Below are 21,205 nucleotides of genomic sequence, written 5' to 3' on the forward strand. Positions count from 1 at the left end.
CCCATGACCACCTCTGTTACCCCATGACCACCTCTGTTACCCCATCACCACCACTGTTACCCATCACCACCACTGTTACCCCATCACCACCTCTGTTACCCAATCACCACCTGTTACCCATCACCACCTCTGTTACCCCATGACCACCTCTGTTACCCCATGACCACCTCTGTTACCCATCACCACCACTCACATGCCCCCATCACTGCCGGGCTTAGTGCACTGCCACTCTGCAACCACGATCAGCCACCCCTAGCACTTCTGCCACGCCCATCACCACGCCCCGTGTCACTCCCAGCTTCCCCTGTGTGGGAAACAGAAAGATTTCTCCCAATTCCTCTCCCCTAAATATGCTAGACTTAGGACACTGCTTGCAGTGGTAAATAATTGTCAAGTTACCTCCCTGAAGGCAGTCAGTTGCCAGACTACTGTCTGGTCCCCCAACACAGGTCATCTGCCCTTCTTGTCACATGTGTGCCCCCAACCCCTCCTCTTCCTATTGTGTGTATCTCCCTAGCTTGTCCCCCTCTCATTGCTGTAGAATTTACAGCGCAAGCCCCCCTGTGACGTCTGTCTTTACCTGTAATTAGTGGCTTGCACGCCCCCAAAGGTATATGTCTGGGTTGGCAATAAAGAGATCTCTTGGGCTCCCCCCTTGGCCTCTGTGGTTCCCCTCTCCTCTCCCGTCCTCGCTCCCGTTCCCTTTCCCCTTGTCCTCCTTCCCCTCCCCCTCTCTCCTGCCCTCCGGTCTCCCACCTCCATGTGGACCACCAAGCGGGGGCTGAGGTGAGCAGCTACCATGAAATAAATGTGTCTGACTCCATTATTTCAATCTCTCTTTTATCTCTCACGCGCTCTATGACTTTATGAGAAGCTTCATATACTTTAACCATGCAATTGTGCCTATCGAACCCGCGATTAGTGGTGGGGGGCTGGCCCTCCCCCCACACCCCTGCACTGCTGTCCCCGCGGTTCACCACCTGACAGCACTGCCCAGCCTTCGAGCTCACCACTGCCTTCCTCCCAGCACGGCTGTCGTCTCCTCCCCATGGAGGCACCGGCACCGCAAACTGCACCCCTGCTGCACACGTGCCGCCACCACCCTCACCCTCACACACAGGACGTCACCTCTGCCTCCTCAGGAGCCCCTCACCTGTGCCCCCCGGGAGCGGGCGGATGAGCTATCACACGTCAGCTGTCTCTGCTGTCTCCCTACAGCATCATCGCGTGTCAGGGGACCCGCCAACAAGTGAGGCAGTGCCCAGGGGGCACAAACACCAGCCACCCAAATTCAAGCTGGATGTGCACCCACACACCTCAGGAAAGAAGCGCTTAGGCTGGGGGGTGATGGGGGGAAGAGGCACACACCCACTCTGGCAGAGGAGGGGGGCTTAGTCTATGGCCCTGATTTTGGTAGAGACCCAAGACTGGGCAGAGCGGTCAGTGGTCACAGGGTTACTCGGGGCAGAATCAAGACCGCTCCCAAGTGGCCCGCCCACAGGAAGACCCTCTGTGCTACAAGCACCCAGCAGTGTCCACTGAGAGGACTCACCCTCTGATCAGTGAGAGTACAGACCGGCGTGGCAGCTCTTCCTGGCTGCCTGTCCCTGACCTGCCTGGGTCTGCCACTTCCTGTCCTCCACGTCTGCTGCTGACAGAAGTCCCCTTAGCCCTGTGGCCCAGCTCGGCAGCCCCTGGACGTGGCCCATCCGCAGCCTGGTCATGTTGGCTGGGTCCAGCACCCCTGTAGAGGGTGGCTCTGCAGGGCTGCTCCTGCCCAGGGCCTGGAGCCGCTTCTCCAAGCGCTGGACTCTGACTGCAGCAAGTGCAGGGGCCTCTGGTGAGGACGGCGAATCTGCTCTGCCGTCCGAGGAACCGAGGAGGCCCTGCCAACCTGGGGTGGGCGCGTGTGGTCAGAGCCAGCCTGCATCACTAATCTCCAGCCAGCGCCTCAGCCCTCCCTCTGCTGGCCAGGATCTGCAGGTGTCACACGGGAACGGGAGGGCTTCTTGGAGGAGGTAGCCTGAACCCGAGGTATATGCCCTGCTGTGCTGCCCATCAGCCCAGCCAGCGCTCCCATCCCATGACTAGGACCTCAAGGCGCAGAGGGGGAGAGTCACTTATCTGAGGCCACCCAGCAATCGAATGACAGCGCTCACATGGGAACCCAGCCTGGTTCACAGCAGGTCTGACCACTTCCTGCCTGGCTGGAGGCCAAGAGATGAGGCTGCCCAAGACAAGGTGTGTGTGTGGGGGGCGGGGGGAAGGGGGGGCGGCGGGGGAGGGCGGTGTTCCTGCAAGGCTCACCCACAAGTGGGAATCAGAACCAGACCTTCCCACCAGGCTGTCACCCTGTTGGGCGCAAGGCCCCACCTGTCATGGCTCACCAACTCCGAGTGGATATGCGGGCCCTAGCTGGCACGGGGTCGCCGCTGGGGGGTAGGGGGGGTGGGGGCGCCAGTCAGACAAAGGGCTGGAGGGCGGGGTGGGCCCCAAGGCTGCCAGGTGGAAGCACCAGGGTGAGTGTGCTCTGCACACTGGCTGCGCCCCGCGGCTGCAATCAGCCCTGCACTTGGTTATTACGAGGAGGGAAGGCGGCCGGCGGGACAGCTGGAGCCGTGGCAACGACGGTTAAGGCGTTTGTCAGAGCCGTGGGACATGGGCTGCCAGGCGCTAATGGCTTCTGCCCGCTGCTGCCAGGCGAGAGGAGGGCGGGCAGACGGAGGCAGCCTTGCTCCTGCCCGGGCCCTGTGCCCACCCCATGCTGTGAGGCTGCTCCAAAGACAGGTAGGACCCACCTGGGCCTCACAGGTTCCTAGCAACGGTCCCAGTGCTGCTGGGGAGGGTGAGGCAGACGCCTGCCTTCAGGGGACACTGCTGCCCCCCCTGCCTCCACACAGGCTGAAGCCCCCTCCCCTGGGTCCAGGCTCAGGAGGGCCCTTCTGCTGCTGGCTAGCCCCAATGCATGGACCGCCTGAACCACAGCTGGCCAAGGTCACCTCCTCCCAGCACTCCTCAGCTCCCAGCACCCCCTGCCGGGTTGGCCTTTGTGGTGAAGCTGCACTGACCTGGGGGCTCGCTGTACTGGCCTGGGGGCTCCCCTCTCCTGGCTGTGACAGGGCAGTGTGCCGCCTGCCCAGAGCGCCTGGACACACCAGAGAGGAAGCTCGGGGACACGGGGCAGGTCACACACAGGCCAAGGGTCCTTGGGCTTATGAAGGGCGAGGAGGAGAGGTGGATCAGGGGGTGGGCGGGAGAGGGTACCCGGTTGGAAGATGGGGGAGCCCCTTAAGGGCAGGTCAGAGCAAGCTGGAGGGAAGGGCCAGGGATGTGCAGAGAGGACAGCCCCACGGCTGGGTGGTGGGGTGCAGCTGCGTTAAGAAGTGATCCTGAAAGATGTGAACAGGGTCCACAGGGACCCGGCAGGGCACCCACAGGAACACCCAAAGACCTGCCATCAAGGGTGACTGCAGAGTCCTCGCCGGCCCAGCACCACGCACCGCTCCCCGTGGCCCTGGCAGTGCAGGCCCCCTTTCTGCCCACTTTGCAGATGAGGAGTCGGAGGTACAGGAGGTGAGAGCGCTTTGTCAAGAACCCCAAAGACCAAACTCGCTGCCGTCGAATCCATTCCATCTCACAGCGACCTCGCGGGACCGGCGGAGCTGCCCCGGGGGTGTCCCAGACCGGCACTCTGGATCTGAGCAGGAGCCCCGTCTCTCCCTCCCACGGGGTGCCTGGTGGTTTTGAACCGACCGCCCACCATGCTGCTGGCAGTCCAGCACATCACCACTGTGCCGGCCAGGGCTCCGGTCAAGGGGCAAAGGTCACTGGCACCCGGGCGCCCTCTGCTCTTCCCCATCTTTGCCTCAAACTCTCCCTCTGCTGCTGGGCTGGGGCTGGGAGGCCACTGCCAGGGGAGGAGACTGGGGCTCAGAGGCGGTTGGTTACTCAGGGTGCCAGGAACCACAGTTCTCTGAGGGGAGGTGGGGAGGCCACTTCTGGGGCTTTCACTGAAGCACCCTCCCATCAGATCCCAGGTGGCTCCTCTGAGGAGGAGGTGGGACCTTCTGGTCTCTGTGGACCAAAGGGCATGGGACCCACGGAGCATGGGCTATGGAGGAATCCGGGGCCAGGAGGAGAGCTGGCCGCCTGGGCTTGGCCTCAAATTAGCTGCACAACTTTAGACCACTTGTCCTCCTGCGTGGTCTCAGGAGGCCAGGGCATGGCCTGAGGCCAGATGCGGTGGTGGTGGTGGTGCTGAACAAGGCGGGGCTATGTGTCCTGCCCGCGGTCACACAAGGCCTTCTGGAGCCCTGCTCCCCATGTGTCCAGTGTCCAGTGCTGCTGCTAGGCCCGGCTGACACTCACGACCATGCTGGGGCTGCTGAGTGTCACTCTGGGGCTCCCCTGGGGCGAGTCCGCGCAGACCCCAGGTCAATGCTGGTCTGCATCCTTGCATTTGCTTCCCTTACGCTAGCCCTACAGAGCCGGTCTCTTCGGGGCGGAGAGGGCCCTTGGCCCTTGCCAGCCCAGCCCAGCTCCTCCACAGGGCATCCAGGCCTCTGGGTCACCCAATTCCCAGCTGCTGCTCCAACTACCTGGGCCTGCTGCCCCATCTCCAGGTCTGGACTCCAAGGGGTGGGGGGGCAGAGGGGCGATGCTCCTCTCCTGGTCCTCCTGCCTCTCTAAGGAACTCCAGGCACAGGAGCCCCAGGGGTAAGGGGGGCAAGCAGGGCCCCAGTGGCTCTGGCCTCCTGCTGTGGAAGGTCAGCTTTCGAGGGGCAGACACTGGACTTGGCAGTCAACGTGGAGCCAGGCCCGGGAGGACAGAGGCTGAGAAGAGGAGGAGCCTGCGTGCAGACCTGTGTGTACCTGAGGATGTGTGTGTGGGCCCAGGGCAGTGTGGCCTACCCACTCCTTCCCAACCTGCACCGGCCCCTCACCGCACACGTGGGGTAAGGCTGGGCTGCTTCGCTGGTCCCGTGGCTGTTGTCTCATCCACCTGCTCAAGCCTGGTGAAGTGGACGCTCCCAGCCGCCCTCCCAAAGGAGCCCGCTGCTGCACCTTCCTCCTGGCCCGGACTCTAGCCCGAGGCCATGCAGTTTGTCCCCCATCCCGCCCCTTGACCCACACTGCAAACAGGAAAAAGCTCCCTGCCTCCGTCGCCTGTCAACGAGCATTTCCCAGCCCCTCCTGCGCCCATGACCATGCTGGGGGCCACAGAGGAGGGGAGGGCCCCCCGGGAGGGCCCCCCTGCATCAACACGTCCCTCCCTAGTCCTCCTGCTGTGAGACCTCGGTCCAGCTGACTGCCCACCAGGTGTCCTCATGACCATGGCGGTCACTTATGGGTGCCTCCTGGGTGCTGTGCCCGGGACTCTGTCACAGTCCTGAGGTGGGGGTGAGATGCTCCTGCCCCTGGCCCGCTTTTCGGCAGAAGCAGAACAGAACAGTGGAGGTTCTGGGCCCTAAGCTGGTGGAGCCAGGACCCAGAGCTCAAGCCTGAGGCTCAGCGGCCGAGCCCAGGCCTGCAGCACCCTCAGCTCCCACGGCATGGCACCAGGGTGACCAGCAGCCTCCGGGTGTGGGTGTGGGGGTGTGGTCCTGCACAGAGTGCTGGCTCAGAGGCCTGTCTAAGGTCACATGGAGCCCCAAAGGCGCACCTGGGAAAGTCCCCACCAAAGGCCACTCTGTGGGGAGCCGGCTGTGGCGTCCTGGGAGTTGATCCGAATGCCCGTCTCCAGTCAGAGCAGAGCAGTGGGCACTGGGCAGCTCTTCCCTCTTTCCAACTGCCTGAGGCTCCGAGTTCGCCCGAGAGCTCACACCATCTGGCCCCGCCGACGCCGGCCTTCACCCCTCTGTCCAGGCCCAGTGATCCGTGCCCTTCTCTGCCCGGGGAGCTGCTCCAGCCTTTGCTGAGTGAAACAGGAACACAGGCCGCCACACCGTTCCCGCCCCCAGGAGCCCTCGGGACCCAGAGGAGGGAACACTGGGCAGGACTGACCCAACGAGTGCTCCCAGCCTCGGTTTCCCCACCGTGTGGGGACACCACACAGATGGGTGGGGGAGCGGGGCGGGCGCAGGGCTGCTCTGAGCGTCCCCGCAGCAGGCAGGCTGGCGGCATCTGGCGGGCAAACCCTTCTCCCTGGAAAAGTGAGGCACTTCTTATTGAGATAACGAATCGCTCCATTTAGATCCCGATTAACCTCCCCCAATTACCCCATTTTCTACCACATTTCACCAGATCGAAGTCCCCTTCCGCCAGCACCGCGCCCCAGGCAGCCCTGCCAACTCCCGGGACAGGCAGGTCCCTGACAGCTGGAGTGGTGCCCCTCTTTTTGGGGGTGTATATGGAGGGTGTGGGGTGCTCGTTGCTCCCGGGCGCCACTCTGAAGAGTGGGGATTTTTATTCCATGTGTTTTTTAGCTCATTCTTTGAAATAAGGATGCAATATGGGATCAATTTTTGGTGACAGTGAAGTAAAAGGGGAAAATGGTAGCAATTTTCTCTTCTGAACATGCCCTATTTAATGGAAGGATGTCATGGTGGAGGTTTATCCAGAGGAGAGAAAGGACCCGCGTCCCAGGGACATGGGGCCAATCAATGATGCCTGTTGGGCTCTCAGCCTGGGGGTGGCTGTCCGCCCCCCCACGCCCCCTCATTCCCCATGTCACTATTGGAGTGGCTGCTGGAACCAGAGCTCGGGTGGGAGAGAATGAAGCTGGGGCTCCACGGGCAGGTCGGGCTGGTGTGGACGAGCTTCTAGCTGCCCCTGCAGCCCCGTCCTTGCCCCCTCCCTGAGCCTGGAGCTCTGCTGGTTTCAGCCATCAGCTGGGACCCCAGGGAGGACGGTGTTAATTAGGGTTATAAAATCCTGTCCGGCTGCTATAGCTGCCTTTGTGTTAAACCCAGGGAGCTGAGCCTTGGAGGCCTGTGGTGTGGTGGGGGTGGGAGGGGGAGGGGACAGGACTCCATAGCAGGGGTGGGGGTGGTCATGGCTTCCGGCCCCCTCCTCTGTCTGAGTCAGAGCTCAGGGAGGAGAGATGGAGATCAGGCAGGGACCTCCGGGTCAGGGTTGGTCCTCCGGTGCTATAGTGGAGGGCACTGACTAGAGGTGAGGAATGCTGCTTCTCAGGTCAGACCTGGGGCTGTGTAGAGTCCTCAGGCCCTGGGGCCGCGCCTGGAGGAATCTTGGGAGCTCCCTGAGTTGGGGTAGGCTGACTCTACTGTCCTGGCCCTCTGTTATAATCTGCCCTTAGGTGAGGTTAAAGTCCCCGGGCTGGATGGAATCCAGGAGTGGGACCAGCACCACATCTCCACCACAAAACCTACCCTCCCACTAGCCCACCCACCAGGGAGCCCCTGGAAGTGGTAGCACCCCCATAGTGGCACCCAGGGCAGTCTCAGGAAAATGCAGGCGTCCGAGGTGGCCTGTGACACCATACACAGTCATGCCAAATCCGCACGGGCCCCCACAGAGGGGCCCCCCGCTTACAAGGACCCCCAGCCCTACTTCTGCTCAAGCTTAGTACGCGCCCAGGGCGGATATTTCCCATAAAGTTGTGCCAGAGGGAAGCATCGCCTTGCTGGGAGCCTTTGTCCTTCTGAACCCACGAAACACAAGCCATTCAAGACCCAGGAGTGACCTCTGAGTCCTTACCCCAAGGGTACAGCAGCCCGGCCAAGGGCAGGCCCACCGTGTCCTCCGGGGGACGCCATGCTGCCAATACCAGCGGGAGGGCAGGTCCCCACCCCCAGTGTCCTGCAGACCCCGGGCTGGGGAGGAAAAGGGTGTGTGGCTGGGCCTGGTGTCCCAGCGCCCGCCTGCCGGAAGCTGAGGCCCCGCCTGCCACCTCCTTCCCCTCCTCGGCTGTGGCTGGGCCTCTGAAATAATTAGCAATTCTGCTCGACAAAACGCTGGCCCGATGGGATCATAAACTCCAACATCTGTCAGAAGAGCGAGCTCCTATGGAATTGCCAAGAGAAACATTTTTCTCCTCATTCAATTCACATTTAGATCGAAAACAGCCCCTCCAAGTCTGTGCCAGGCCGGCGGCGAGGGGCTCCGGGAGCCCACAAGCTGTTCCTCGGCCCCGCAAAAAGGCTCCGGTGCTGGCGATCACTCACTCAAATTAACAAATCATTTTATTTAGAAATGAAGAGAATCTGTAAGTGACGGATGGCTCGAGAGCCAGCCGTGGAGGAGGAGGGGGAAGGCAGCCATTGGTCCTGCTGTTACCTGGGGAGGATCCCAACCTCCTCCCAGCAGGAAGGCCTTGAAAAGCCCAGGTCAGGGATGATGCCTCTGTTCTTTGGTGGAAAACTGAGGCCCAAAGGCAGCCCATGGTCCCCAGGCGCTACTGCCAACCAGAGAAGGGCACAGCCCACCTGCAGTAAGGGAGCCTAGACAGGGTTGGCTCTTGGCCCTGCAATTCCACCTCTGGGCTGTAGGAGAGGACCACGTCTTGTGGGTTGGGTTAGGATGAGTCTTGGGATGCCCCTGAAATCAGGCACCCTGGAGATTTTCCATCTATATAACAAAAGATGTAGACTTTGACTGCCAAGCGCCCTCCCAGCTCTGAAGACTGCAAACCAATCAAACACCTGTCAACAACAACAGTTCAACAAATGAGTCCCAGTTCTGACCAAGTGCCTCCTCCAAGAGCCTTTGGGGCCCATGAGCCTCTTACCAAGGATGTCACTGCCCTGTCTTACAATTTCCCAGTCGGCTGTGCACTTCCTGAGACAAGGAGAGTGTCCACACCGCCCCCCCCCTCGCCCCCCCATCCACATGTCCACAGCACCCAGCACTTGATAGCCACTTGGAGAATGAAAACGAACGGGCCCATGAACAAAGGATGAAGGGCCTTGCCTGCACAGGTGCTCAAAAAACGTCCCTGATTATGATGATCCTCATACCGCTGCCTCTGCACATACCACCCACTCTGTCCACGTGCTGGTCTCTCCCCCTCCTGTGTGGGCAGTGTTTCCCGGCTCCTCCTGCCCCGTGCAGCTGACCCTGCTCTGTGCTAGAGCTGCCCACACGGACACTGCAGGGGCTTATGGGCACTCAGTGGGTACACATGGGCGTGCGCTGCATGTGTCTGTGCGTTCACAGGCTGAGTGTGCACGTGTGGCTGTCAACGGGAAGAGCTGACGTGTGCACGTGGGTTTTGGACAGACGCATGTCTGTGGGTGCCCAAAGCGTGCTTGTAAGGGAGATGGGCCGGGGGTGGGGAGAACGGGGTGTAGCAGGGGTCTTCAGATGGCGGGCTTCTCTATCTCACGGTTCCAGCTACCCCCATTCTCCCTGTCCCGGAGACCCTGGCCCACCCTCAGCTATGCACATGGGCATGCATGGGAGCAAGCTCCAGGCATACAGACAACCCCGCACTAGTATGCATGGACACACACACACACACACACACACACACACACTCACACACACACACACACACACACACACACTCACTCATACTCCATTTATTTCTTGGCCTGGGCAGGTCCCACCACCAGCTGTAAACTCTAAGGGGCACTGAGTTCTCTTTTGCGGACCTCGGAGGTGGCTCAGGGTGACCCAGGGCTGGGGAACCCAGGGAGATCTAAGGCCGCCTGCTGTGCTCCCCATCACCTGTGCACAGGCCCCGCCCCGCAGGCTCTGCTGGACACGGGGGAAGCTTTTCAGCTGGTGCAGGTTTCTGTGAAGTTGTACTGGAGCCCTGGGGGAGGTTCCTGTCTACTCAGGCTGCCCAGCAAGAGGCAGGGCTAGCAAGAAGGGCAGGAGACTCCCAGAGCCTCGCTCGGAAAGCTGTGGCCCAGGTTGGGAGATGGGGGCTCAGACCCTAAGGCCGGGGGAAGCCTCTCTCCCCTTCTTCACTGCCTCCACCCCTGCTCAGGCTCCGGGTTTGTTCCTGCCAACTGACGTGGGGCAGGAGTGCTGGGCTCTCTTGTTCTGTGGGGGAACACCCAGCCCCTGTCCCTAGGCCCACCCTTGGCACCCCAGAGCATCTGCAGGGAGGTGGGCACTGCCCGAGGACTGGCCCAAGCCCAGATGCTCAGCACATGCTTGCAGAGAAAATGCATGACGTCACTGCCTTACCCAAGAGGCTCTGGGGCCTTGGGGCCCAGAGTCTAAATTCCTGTCCAGGGTTCGGGCTCCCACCCCACCCCATGCCCCACCTGGAGCCCCTTCCATGTTTGCTTATGCTGTGCCCTTCCCTGGCCTGCCCGCCCCCTCCTCAGCCACTTTTCTATTTCCTGCACTCCAGTTCCTGCTGCCTCCCCCCAGCCGCTTCCATAAAGATGTCTCCCTGACAACTCCCAGGACCACATGGGGCAGCGTAGGGGCTCGAAATGTAAGGTGCATGCTGGGAGTCTCAGCAGACAGCTGGAGGGAGAGTCTCTGTGCTGCCCCTTCTCCATCATGAGGGCCAGGGGGGCCTGGAGGCGGAGCCAATGACACAGGGTTGGACTTCAACCAGAGGGACGGGCAGTGGGGTGACACAAGGAAGACCCTCCAGCTCGTGCCTCCAGTTACGAAAGGGGGGCCTGAGGACTGGGGGGGGTTCCCTCCAGACTCAAGGACAGGCTGAAGGGGACACGGGGCTGGACCCATGAAGAGATATGATGTTCCAGTGTCCAGTCTGGGAGGACTTGCAGCCTCAGCACCCTGGAGGCCCTGGCCCCTTATGCCAGGACCTGGCCTTGAGCTCTGAGCATGACCACAGAGGCCATGGCCAGCCTGTGGCCCTGGGGTGGTGAGGAGGCTGTGGAGCGGATGGCGCCCATAGGGAGCCTAGGGATTTCCTTTCATGTGTAAAATCTCGGCCCATCCAACTGACCCTTGCCATGAAGTCCCGGAGGAGGAGTAGGGGTTCTGGTCCTGACACCTAGCCAGGGGGACTTCAGGCAAAGCTGGGAAGCGGGGGATGGGCTGGGGCAGGGCTGGCCACCGGCAGCCTATCCTCAGTAGGGCAGGCCCCACCTCCTGGCCCGCTGCTCTCCCCACTTCTCCATCTAAGAGGAAAATCACAGGGAATCTGAGCTTGGGGGGAGAAGGGAGAATGTTTTTAATTAAAAGTTTAAGAGAATTCACATCCCGAGGGAGTCTCAGCCAGAGACAGTGGGGAAATGGGGGGCGGGGGTGGGGATGGGTCTGGGTAAAGTAGGTCACACCAGCTGAGGGCTGAGCCCAGCCCTGCTGCTGCCCAGCGCCCATGGTTGCAGTGGGCTCAGCCCGGGGAGCGGGGTCTCTCAGGGCTCTGCGCAGACTCGGCAGCCTGGCTTTACATCTGGGGCGCGGGGAGGGGAAGGGAAGGGGGTCCACGGCGGTGGCTGGCCCAGAGCAGCACCGATTCAGGTGCTGACACAGTTTAAGCACCTGGGCAGCACCCTGTACCTGGTGCCACCTCTGGGGCTGGAGAGGGCTGATGCTTCTGCTCCCTGTGGGGTAGGGGTGGGGAGGTCTTCATGTGGGCCCTGTGCATGTTTACTGCCCCAGCAGACTCCACTTCACAGCTGGGCCAGACCCTGGCTTGGGTGGGTGGGATGGCCAGAGCGGGAGTTTGGGGAGACCACAGCTGTGGGAGCTTGTCTAGCAGGGGGTGGGTTGTGGGGGCTCTGAGAGGCAGATGTTGGCTGGGTCCCCTCCACTCCTGGCTGAGCAGGGGAGCTGTCTCAGGAGCTTGTCCTTTTGACCCCTTCATCACCCCCAGCCTGCCCACCACACACATGCCCACTGCCTGCTCAGCTGCAGGTGGGCAATGCTACGTTCTGTCCAGTTAGTCTGAACCCAACCTGCCCCCGCCCCCTCCCAGGCTGACACTGCTCCTTCCTCCTGGCACAGGCAGGCCTGGGCAGCCCCTGACTCCCCTTTTCCTCCTGCCCACTGGCCTCTGGGCTGAGGCTGGTGTCTGTGTGCGGGCGTTGGGGCGAGGCTGGTCTGTGAGGTGGTCCCACGCCCAGGAATTTTCCCTGCTCCATCCGCTCCGCCCCCTCCCTGGGAAAACCCAGAACTGGAGGGGAGGTATGACAGAGACGGTATTTTGCCAAATGAACTAATTACCCGGCAGTCACTGGGGCGAGGAGACGGACAGAGGCAGATTGGAGATCAAGGGGGCCCAGGTACCCACAAGAGTGGCGGGGAACAGTCAGTGTCATTGCCGGGTCAGCAGACCCTTCACTCGGCTGCAGTCACCCCAGGTGGTCCCAGCCCAAGTGGGAGCAGCAGCCTGACGAACGAGGTGTGTGCACGCACGTGCATGTGCACGCGCACCCCACCCCCCAAGGCAACCATGCAGCGAGCGCACACGAGAACTCACACGCTCACCCTGATAGCCACGCAGCGCACGCACACCCCCAGACAGCCCTGCGTGCTCACCCCCAGACAGCCCTGCAGTGCACGCGAGAACACGCACGTTCACCCCCAGACAGCCCCTCAGTGCACGCACATGCAGGAAACAGCAGACTCGCCCCCTCCCCGCCCAAGGACCAGGGCATAGGCGCTCACAGTGGGGGCGGCACCACCCATGCTCTGAGGCAGAGGACAGTGGAGAGACGCCCAGATCATTAAATGGACTGTCACTGCTGTCCATCGCCTGAGCACAGATGGTCCAATTTTGCTGTTCACATGCCCTTGACTTCCTCCCCAATCTCCTGGCTGACTGGGGGTGAGTGTGGTGAGTGGCAAGTGGGGTGGCATCAGCTGCTATCTCTCACCAGCTCTGTCCCCGGCGCGCACTATGGGTGAAGAAGATGCCATGGCCCCATTTCAGCTCAGATGATCTCCGAACCCTGCCAGGCGGCTTCCTATTGGCCTGTTTCTCAGATGGGGAAACTGAGGCTCAGAGAAGGGCATCACCAGCCAAATCCATGCAGCAGGGGTGTCGTCGTGTGACAGCTACAACCTCGCTTGGCCCTCCCAACTCCAGCCACCTGGGCCATGCCTTCGGGCCTGTCTCTTGAGCGAGTCACCCTGAAAGGCCCATTTGTGGAAAACCTACTGATCAGGCAGGGAGGGTCTCATCCTGGGAGCACACAGGACTAGGAGGCCCTGCTCTGCCTGGTGGCCAGCTGAGACCGTCCCCACGTGGCGGACCAGTCTTCACTGAATGAGGGGACCTGATTCTCGCCCAGGCCTGGGACAACTAGCCCCCTCTCTCTGGGCTTCTGTTCCCAGTGTGAGTGGCCAGCCAGAAGCTGCTGTGGCTGCCCCGCCCTGCTCACACGTGGGCGAGAGGCGCCAGTCTGCCAGGCTCCCGAGCCTCTCGTCATGTGCTCGGACGCTGTCTTACTGTCTACACACCCGCTGACAGCAAAGTCACCATGTGTGCGTAATCAGCCTCCAAAGTCTTGAATGCCACCTCTTCCAGGAAGCCTTCCTGGGCTGCACTGAGGGGAGATGGCGCTTCCTGGCCCTTTCTAAGCGATGCCCCCTCCCCCAGCCCCTCCATGGGACTATACTCACTGGTTCAAAATAACCGCCTGGTCCACATCTGGTGGTCCTGTGGGATGGATGGGCCGAGAGTAGGTGAGGGGCTGCCTGCCTACCCACCCACCCACCTCAATGGCTGGCCCGAGAGGCACTACATGGGGCAGCTGGCAGATGGGGCTCCTGCCCTCCACTCTCTAGAGAAGGCTCCAGCTGGTGTTGACACAGCAAGCATGCCTGACTCCCGTCCGCAGAGGCACAGAATGGGCAAACACAGGAGGCCGGCACAAAGGGCCCACGGCCGTGACCAGCCTCTCAAACGAGGCCCCGCCAGGAGCCTGTGCCAGCGTTGAGCAGCCTCGAGAGGGTGGCCCTGAGGTCCTGGGAGTTGGGGTCGGGGGACGGGGAGGAGCCTTGAGGAAGCCAACCCTGCCCCTCCTGCAGGGGAGGTCTGGCATGATGTCTGGAAGCCCCCACAGCTGGTCCACAGCAGGACCCCTGTGAGAATCCCTTCTGATTCAATGCCACCAGAGCTCCGAGGCTACACGCACGGGTGGTCACTGCTGTAAGGCAGGCAAGCGGAGGCCCAGAGGGTTTGGATGTCCAAGCACTGGGTGCTGCTCAAGTGCAGGGTGGGGGGGTACAGAACGGCGCAGGTGAGACCCCCGACTCTCGGCCACCTTCAGTGCTTTGGACCCACGTGTGCACATCGGCGCCAACGTGTACTTGTCTGCAGGAAGAGTGATGGGGGTCAGCGTTTCCTTTTGGGGGGTGGGGGAGGACAGTGTGGGTCCTGGGCACCAGGTGAGGTCTCTGCAGGAACCCCGGGAAAGGTGTCTGCAAGGGACACCGCCCGTGCGGCCTTCCTATCTAGACACTTGTCTCCCAGTGCACCTGTGCACACGCCCCGCAGAGCCATGCCACAGGAAGCCCCCATTTATTGCACACAGATGCCCGGGCACAACTCCTCTGTCCCTGGTCTTTGCATTTCCTGGTTCTCTCTACATTGACCCCTTGTCTTCTCTCAGCTCCCTTGCCCTGTCTGAGGCCCCTTCCAAGGCCACTCCCTCCCAGGCCAAGTGTCCCAGGGGCTTGCCACCCTGGCTGTACCACGGAGACCTGCCACATCAAGGGACGAGCTCTGCGGGGCTACTCCTGCCACACCCTGCTCCTGGACCCCACTCAGCACTCAGCAAACAGGCTGCAGGAAGCATGGGTCCTGGAAGTCCAGGTACCCCTGAGGGCTGAGCCAGGGCCACGCGACCTCTTCCAAGGGCACCTGGGTCTGGTCCAGCTCCAGGTCGTTGCTAGACAACGGCCAGCCGGCTCCTGCTCTGCACACCGGAAAGGGACACCGCGAGGTGCTGCACGGCCTCCCTATCACTGTCCAGCACCTCTGGGCCAGTCCATCTCATCCAGGAGCTTCCTCTTTTTCGAGGACCCTCTACTTCGCCCAACATGATATCTCCTGCCAGGGACTTGTCCCTCCTGAGAACGGTCCAGGGACGGAGACGAAGTCTCACCATCCTGGCGTCTAAGGAGCACAGCGGCTGTAGAGTCTGACTGCATTTGTTTGCCCAGGTGTGGGCTTGGAAAGGAGGGCACTCAGAGGGGCCTCTCTTGTCACCCCAGTGCCCTGTGGCCCCGTGCCCTCCCCACCAGCACTCCCGGGGACCGGACTTCCTCCTCCTACAGCAGCCCACGGCTGGAGGTGTTGCCCCCCTCTATGGATTCTAAGCCACATAAACTGGAGGGAGAGAGGGTCCTGTCCGCTCCGCAAAGAGGGTCCTCTTGAGAAGGTGCAGCTTCCACCCCACAGCTCCGATGGGCAGTCCGACCCTTCCTACCCCCTCCACACACTCACTGGGCTTACTCGCCGCTGGACCAGCCGATGCTCAGCTGGGCACAATGCCGGTGGTCTTTCTGCTTCCCTTTCCCCACTTTCGGGAAGGTCCACTCAATCTCCAAGGCTCGATGCAGGCACTACCTCCTCCAGGTGGGCTTCTTAAACTGCTCCCACCCCCGGCCCCCCGCCCCCACGTGAACTGTGTGCACTTGGGGCCAGGGAGCCTGTACTCTGAGGCCCTGGGGGGTCGGAATGAGCCCCGCCCAAGCTTGCCCCCAACCTTGGCATGCGAGGATTTCAGACCCAAGGGCCAGATGCTATTAAAACTCCATTAAATCTCTCTTCTCTGATCCTAAATCAGGCTGGTTTGTCCCTGTGGCACCTGCTGGCCTCTTCATTCTGCTCCATAGCTTCTACCCCCTTTCCCATGGGGACCCCCCAGGGGGGGTGGGCACCAGCTCAGGGGGTCCCCCCTCAGGTCAGGCCTTCTTTTGGGGAGTGGAGCCCCCTGCATCTCATCTCCCTCAGGCCCATGGTTTCTGGTCCTCCATCTGACTGACAGACCCCCAGCCTATGTCCTCAGCCCCCTCTCCTGGGGTGAGGGGGTTCTAGGGGTGGCACTGGCCTGCGTGCATCGGGGGTGCCCTCTCCAGCGCCACCCCAGCATCTCCTGTGGAGTTCTATCTCCAGGCCCTGGGGTGTAGGGGGTTCATGCACAGGGTTGCTAACGGGGACGTCGGCAGTTTGAAACCACCAGCCGGTCTTTGGGGAGAAAGATGAGGCTCTCTACTCCCATGAAGAGTGACCATTTCGGAGAACCACAGGGGCAGCTCTGCCCTGCCCTGCGGGGTCTTGGGAGTTGGCTCGAGGGCAGCGTGTGCTTTTGCCCAATCTAGGTGTCTGTTCAGGCCTCTTTCAGGTGACCTCTCCCCACCCCCTCCCCTGGCTGCGGCTTCACTACAGCCTTCTAACCTACAGGAGCCCTGTGAGGGGCAGTGGGTTCTGGAGCGAGGGCCAGCAGGCACTGACCGCTGCCACTGGTGCCCTCCTCTGTGAGAGGGAGACTGGTACCACGCCTGACCGGGGCCAGGCTGGGCCAGGGGCAACTGGACAGGATTACTGAACGCCCCAAGTGAGCAAGGGAATCAATAGGAGAGGGAATGGGGGCCTTGGGGAACACTCTGGCAGGGTCATTGGGCAGGGAAGGTGGGGCGCCCCATCCTGGGGTGACACCTGGGCCTGGTGCCCCCAGCAGGATGGAGCTCAGGGTGGGCGGAATCTGAGCCTCCTGTTTAGACACATGCCCTTTTCGCTACCAGAACTCAGCCACGGGGTGGGATGGGTGGAAGGCTGGCCGGCCAGGTTCCGGCAGGGGGAGGGCCTTGGCTAGGCTACCAGCAGATGAACCCTTACCACCTGCCCCTTGGAGAGGGACCCAGGTCAGGGGTCTGTTCTATGGGGAAGAGGGTCCTAGCTCCCCAGTTCCCAACCTGACCTTCCTGAGGCCTGCCAGGCTCCACCAGGCCACACTCCATTGGCCTACAAGCCGTCTAGAAGCCTCTGGGATCTCACTGGTCCCCACCCTTGAGCCTGCTGTGGTCTCGGGTGCATGCTGATCCCCCAGGTCCCCCCGGTGTGTCGGGGCGTGGCCAGCAGGTCACTTTGCTCCGCACAAATGCAGGCACCTCCTCCTTGGAGCCCCATGGGAGCCCTGCCCTGAGTGGCACTCCCTACCACGTGGGGCTGCCACATCTCTCCTGGGCCCTCAGCACACCTGCACTGCCTCCCTGACTGCCCTGCAGGCCGGGTCTCCACACAGCTGGTTCTCAACAGATGCCCATCGACCAAGGCTCTGCCTGCCCCACCCCAGCAGGTTCCTCTGGGAGGCAGGGGCGTCTCTCTAGGAAGTGGCGTTGGCGCTGTTTGGGTGAGGGGAGAATAATCAGCCGGCATCACCGCAATCAGGGCCTTTGGCGCCCACGCGTGTGCCTAATTGGCTCCACGTGTCTGCCGCGCCTTTCAAGAGAGTGAAAGTGGGGGGGTCAAGATCTCTTAATGCGTGTAATGGAGGGGAGGCAGAAGCCACTGCCAGCCCCACGTCAGCGCCTTTTAATTGCTCAGGAAGGGTGGGCGGGAGAGCCGCCACCACCGGCTCCCTTGCCCCGTCTGCCCACCGTCAGTGAGCTTTCCAGAGCGTCTGGACGCCAGCAGATGCTGGTGACCATGGGGCTGCCGCTCTGTCCGGCTTCTGCTAACATTCCCGGGCGACATCCCTGGGCTGGGTCTTGGCAGTGGGTGCCACGCCTGGGCCCGTGCCCTGGGCTGACACTGCTTGTCTGTCCTCTGTCAGGCCTCCGTGCTAAACTTCCCCCACTATCTTTGCTGATTGATGCCAGCTCCTCTGCCCTCCCCGCCACCTCCCAGGTGCCCCGTCTGCCCCCTCCTGGCTCTGGGCCCTGTCCCTTAGGGTGGCTCCTTAGACGTCTTGGGCCTCAGGACCCACGTGTGGGCTGGGCCCTGGCTCCGAGCCCGCTTCCTGCACATTTCACATTTCTGAAGCCGAGGCCCAGACGCTCCTGGACTTGGAGCTGCTGGTTGGCTGTGTGCTGCCCCGCACCCCCCCCCATCCTATCCCCTTCACCCCACTGCCCCAGACCTGGCTGCTCCAGCCTGACTCTCCGATGCCTTTGGAGACACTCGCTCTAACACCTGATTGTCCCTGATTACATGAGACAATGAACTCCGTCCTGGAAAGCCTGGGCGGCTGGGCCCCCTCTCTGCAAGCCCTGAATTGAAATTCCAGACCAGAGCGAGGGGATTTAAATTGGATTACTGGATGGGGTCCAGGGAGAGAGGAACAATGGAAGAGGGGTGGAGGGGGGCGCAGCCCCCCAACACGGCTCCCTCCCTGTGCACGCAGCCTGCAAACAAATGGTGGGAAGGAGAAGGGAGCCAGGGCTGGATGAAAGGCAGGTGTAAAACATAATTAAGACCAAAGCGCGTCTCGAACAATTTGGATGGACCCAGGAGGGGGATGGTGGTTGTCCGCTGCAGCTGAGGGTGGATGGGTGGGTGAGTTGAGGGCCTGCCGCCAGGGGCGCTGCAGCAGGAGCTGTCTGGGAGGTTACAAGCACCCCCAGGATGCACGCTGGAGACCGGAGTTCAAATCCGCCTTGGCCACATCCTGGCCTCACGTGTGGCCCCGCCCCCCGAAGCTTCAGTCTCCCCATTGGTGCAGTGGCATCCCCTGGGTGGCGCTGTGAGAACAGCAGTCCAGTCCATGGGCACTTTCCCCAGCAAACTAGCTTGTATGCAGCACTGACGAGATGGCTGCTCTGCCTTAGGGAGCAGGGCCCAGGTGGTGGGTGGGGTACAGGGAGAGGTGGGACCTGGGACCCCTGCTGTCAGAGACTCTGGAAAGGGGAGCAGGGCCTGGTAGGGACTGCTGCCCTGGAGCCCCTGAGTCCTGTGTGTGGAGGACTGTCTCACTGTCACTGTCCCCACGCAGCAGCCACCCCCCACGCTGAAGGATGAGCCTTCTCCCAACACCAGCTGGGGCTAGGCGCGAAGTTACAAGGGATCTGGGAAGGGGGGGGGGGGCAAGGAACTGAGAGACAGACTATCACTGCACCCAGTTTCGGCAAAGACAGAGGCGAGGGGTGATGTGTTGGCACATGAGGTGGTTGGAACATTGCCATGACCAGGGGAGACACCTCCCCTTTCCCACACACACCCCTGGAAGGCTTGCCCTTTGCCTCCTCCCTGTAACAATTCGTTTCCCCAGTTGCTTCCCCATGTCTTCACCAGCAGCTCCTGCAGGCAGGGCTGGGCTGGGCCCTCCTGACTGACCCTGCAGGACCCTAGTCTGAGCCTGGGCATGGGAAGTGTGGGCTCACGCACCTTCCCCGCCCCAACAAACAAACAAACAAACAAACACAGACTTACTAAGCTATAACACATACACCATAAACCCCACCATTCAGTGGTCTTCAATGCAGTTGGAGTTGTGCGAACCTCCGTCTAATTTTAGAACAATTCCGTTGACTCAGGAAGAAAGCACATGCCCATTAGCAGTCGCTCCCTGTCCTTGCCTCCCACCACCCCCTCTGCCCTAGGCACTCGCTAATCTACTTTCTGTTTCAGGAGGGTTTGTCTATTTGGGACATGGCACACAATGGGACCAGCCAAGACACACTCTGGCTGCTGGTTTCTTCCACTGAGCAATGGCGGTTTTGGGTCCGCCCACTGAGCAATGGCAGTTTTAAGTCCACCCACTGAGCAATGATGGTTTTGAGTCTGCCCACCGAACAATGGCGGTTTTAAGTCCACCCACTAAGCAATGGAAGTTTTGAGTCCGCCCACACAGCATCATCAGGAATCCATTTCTTTCCAGTGGGCTCACTTCTCTTTGACCCAGGCTGGGGGGCGCTGTGGTGGGCCCACCTCTCTCGTTTGCCTCACCGCCTGCCTATGACACTGGGCACTTACAGAAGGCCCTCCCCACTGCTCCCCCTGGGTGGCCTGAGTGCCAGGCCTGCTCCCAGCAACCTAGGGGGTCCCAGCACATGGAGTCAGGAACCGAGAGGCACAGCTTCTGGGGGTACAGACGAAGAGGTGGGGGCCCAGATGGGGACAGAGACACATTGCCAGGCCAGGAGTAGAGCAGGGTCACGGGGCTCCAGCTTGCTCTGTGGGGCATCGGGCTCCCTCCACATCTCTCCACCTTCCTGGCTCCAGGTGGCCCAGACTCCCCGACAGCAGGTGACTGGCCTGGTCAGGTGTTCGTTCATCCCAGGCATCAGTTGTAGACCGGTTAGGGGACCCAGAGGAAGGGGAAGAGTCCAGGCCCCAGAGAAGGGGGCGGTGGGCCCTTTCAAGGCCTCAGAGACCCCAGGTCACCCCTCCTACAGCCTATGCCTCACTTGACATCCTTACCCTACTGCCACAGCACATGGGCACAGTTGGCCAGTGGTGCTCCGCCTGCATTCAGAGGGCCCAGAAGGCTGTGTGATCACAGGGGTAAGGACCAGGTAGATGGGACAAAGCCCTCACTGTGCACGACTGCGTGCGCACACACAGGCACATGCACACACACCTATCTACACACACCACCACCACCACCACCACCACCACCACCACCACTCTACCTTTAGGGCCTGCACCTTCCGAGCCAGCAGGCTCTCTATGTCTCCTGCCACCTTCTCCACCAACTTCTGGGGCTCGTTCTCCTGCACCTCAAACAGGTTCCGGTTGTCCTTGTAGATCTGGAAGAAAGCAGAGGCGGCAGTGAAGCTGGTGTTCCCATGCCATGGGTCTGAGGTCCCTCTGCCCAGCTCCCCCCAGCAGCCTCCGGCCAGGCGCCGGCCCAGGCTTCGAGGCCCTTCGGGGCATGTGGATGTCGGCAGGGGATGGCCAGCATTCTTAGGGCAGGCTCCATAGCTGGGATCCCAGGTGGGGCTGGCTGAGGGCGGATGTCACTGCCTTCTGTGGGCTTCAGCACCCCCCTCCGTGGGCTACAGGAAGCATCTCCATGACTAGCTATGAGCACAAGTGGGGGGGGGGGGCACCGGGGAAGGTAGAACTGAGTGCACACCACCCACCTGCTACCAACACAGAGATGCTCACAAGCTCCTGCACATACACAGACGCCCACGCATGCATCGCGCGCGCGCGCACACACACATGCCCGCAGGAGCAGCCGCAGCGCAGGCAGCCACACCCCTTTCTGCTGGCACTGCCCCAGGGTGTTAGCAGAACCCATAGCAGGAGCTGTTTGTGCCTCAGGGGCTCCTGTCACTCAGGGCACAGACTACAGAGTGGGGGAGTGGGGTGGGGGGAGAGAAGGGGGAGAGCAGGCCAGGAAGAAGAGGCAGGTGGGGGAGCGGCCCCCTCCAGAAGAATGAATAACAAATATGTAGGTGAAGGAAGACA

General features: G+C 61.6%; 1 protein-coding gene across 1 annotated transcript in view; it reads right to left on the reverse strand.

The window, feature by feature from the left end:
* The window catches only part of CACNA2D2 (calcium voltage-gated channel auxiliary subunit alpha2delta 2), a 117,681-nt gene that overhangs the window by 45,640 nt on the left and 50,836 nt on the right, over nucleotides 1–21,205 (reverse strand). Inside the window, exon 2 of the mRNA XM_004715242.1 lies at nucleotides 20,422–20,538. Coding sequence (XP_004715299.1) covers nucleotides 20,422–20,538 — 117 coding nt within the window. The remainder of the gene's footprint in view (nucleotides 1–20,421; nucleotides 20,539–21,205) is intronic.

This window comes from Echinops telfairi, unplaced genomic scaffold (assembly GCF_000313985.2).
Source record: "Echinops telfairi isolate 266 unplaced genomic scaffold, ASM31398v2 ScPeMD7_7420;HRSCAF=8458, whole genome shotgun sequence".
Classification (NCBI taxonomy): Eukaryota; Metazoa; Chordata; class Mammalia; order Afrosoricida; family Tenrecidae; genus Echinops; species Echinops telfairi.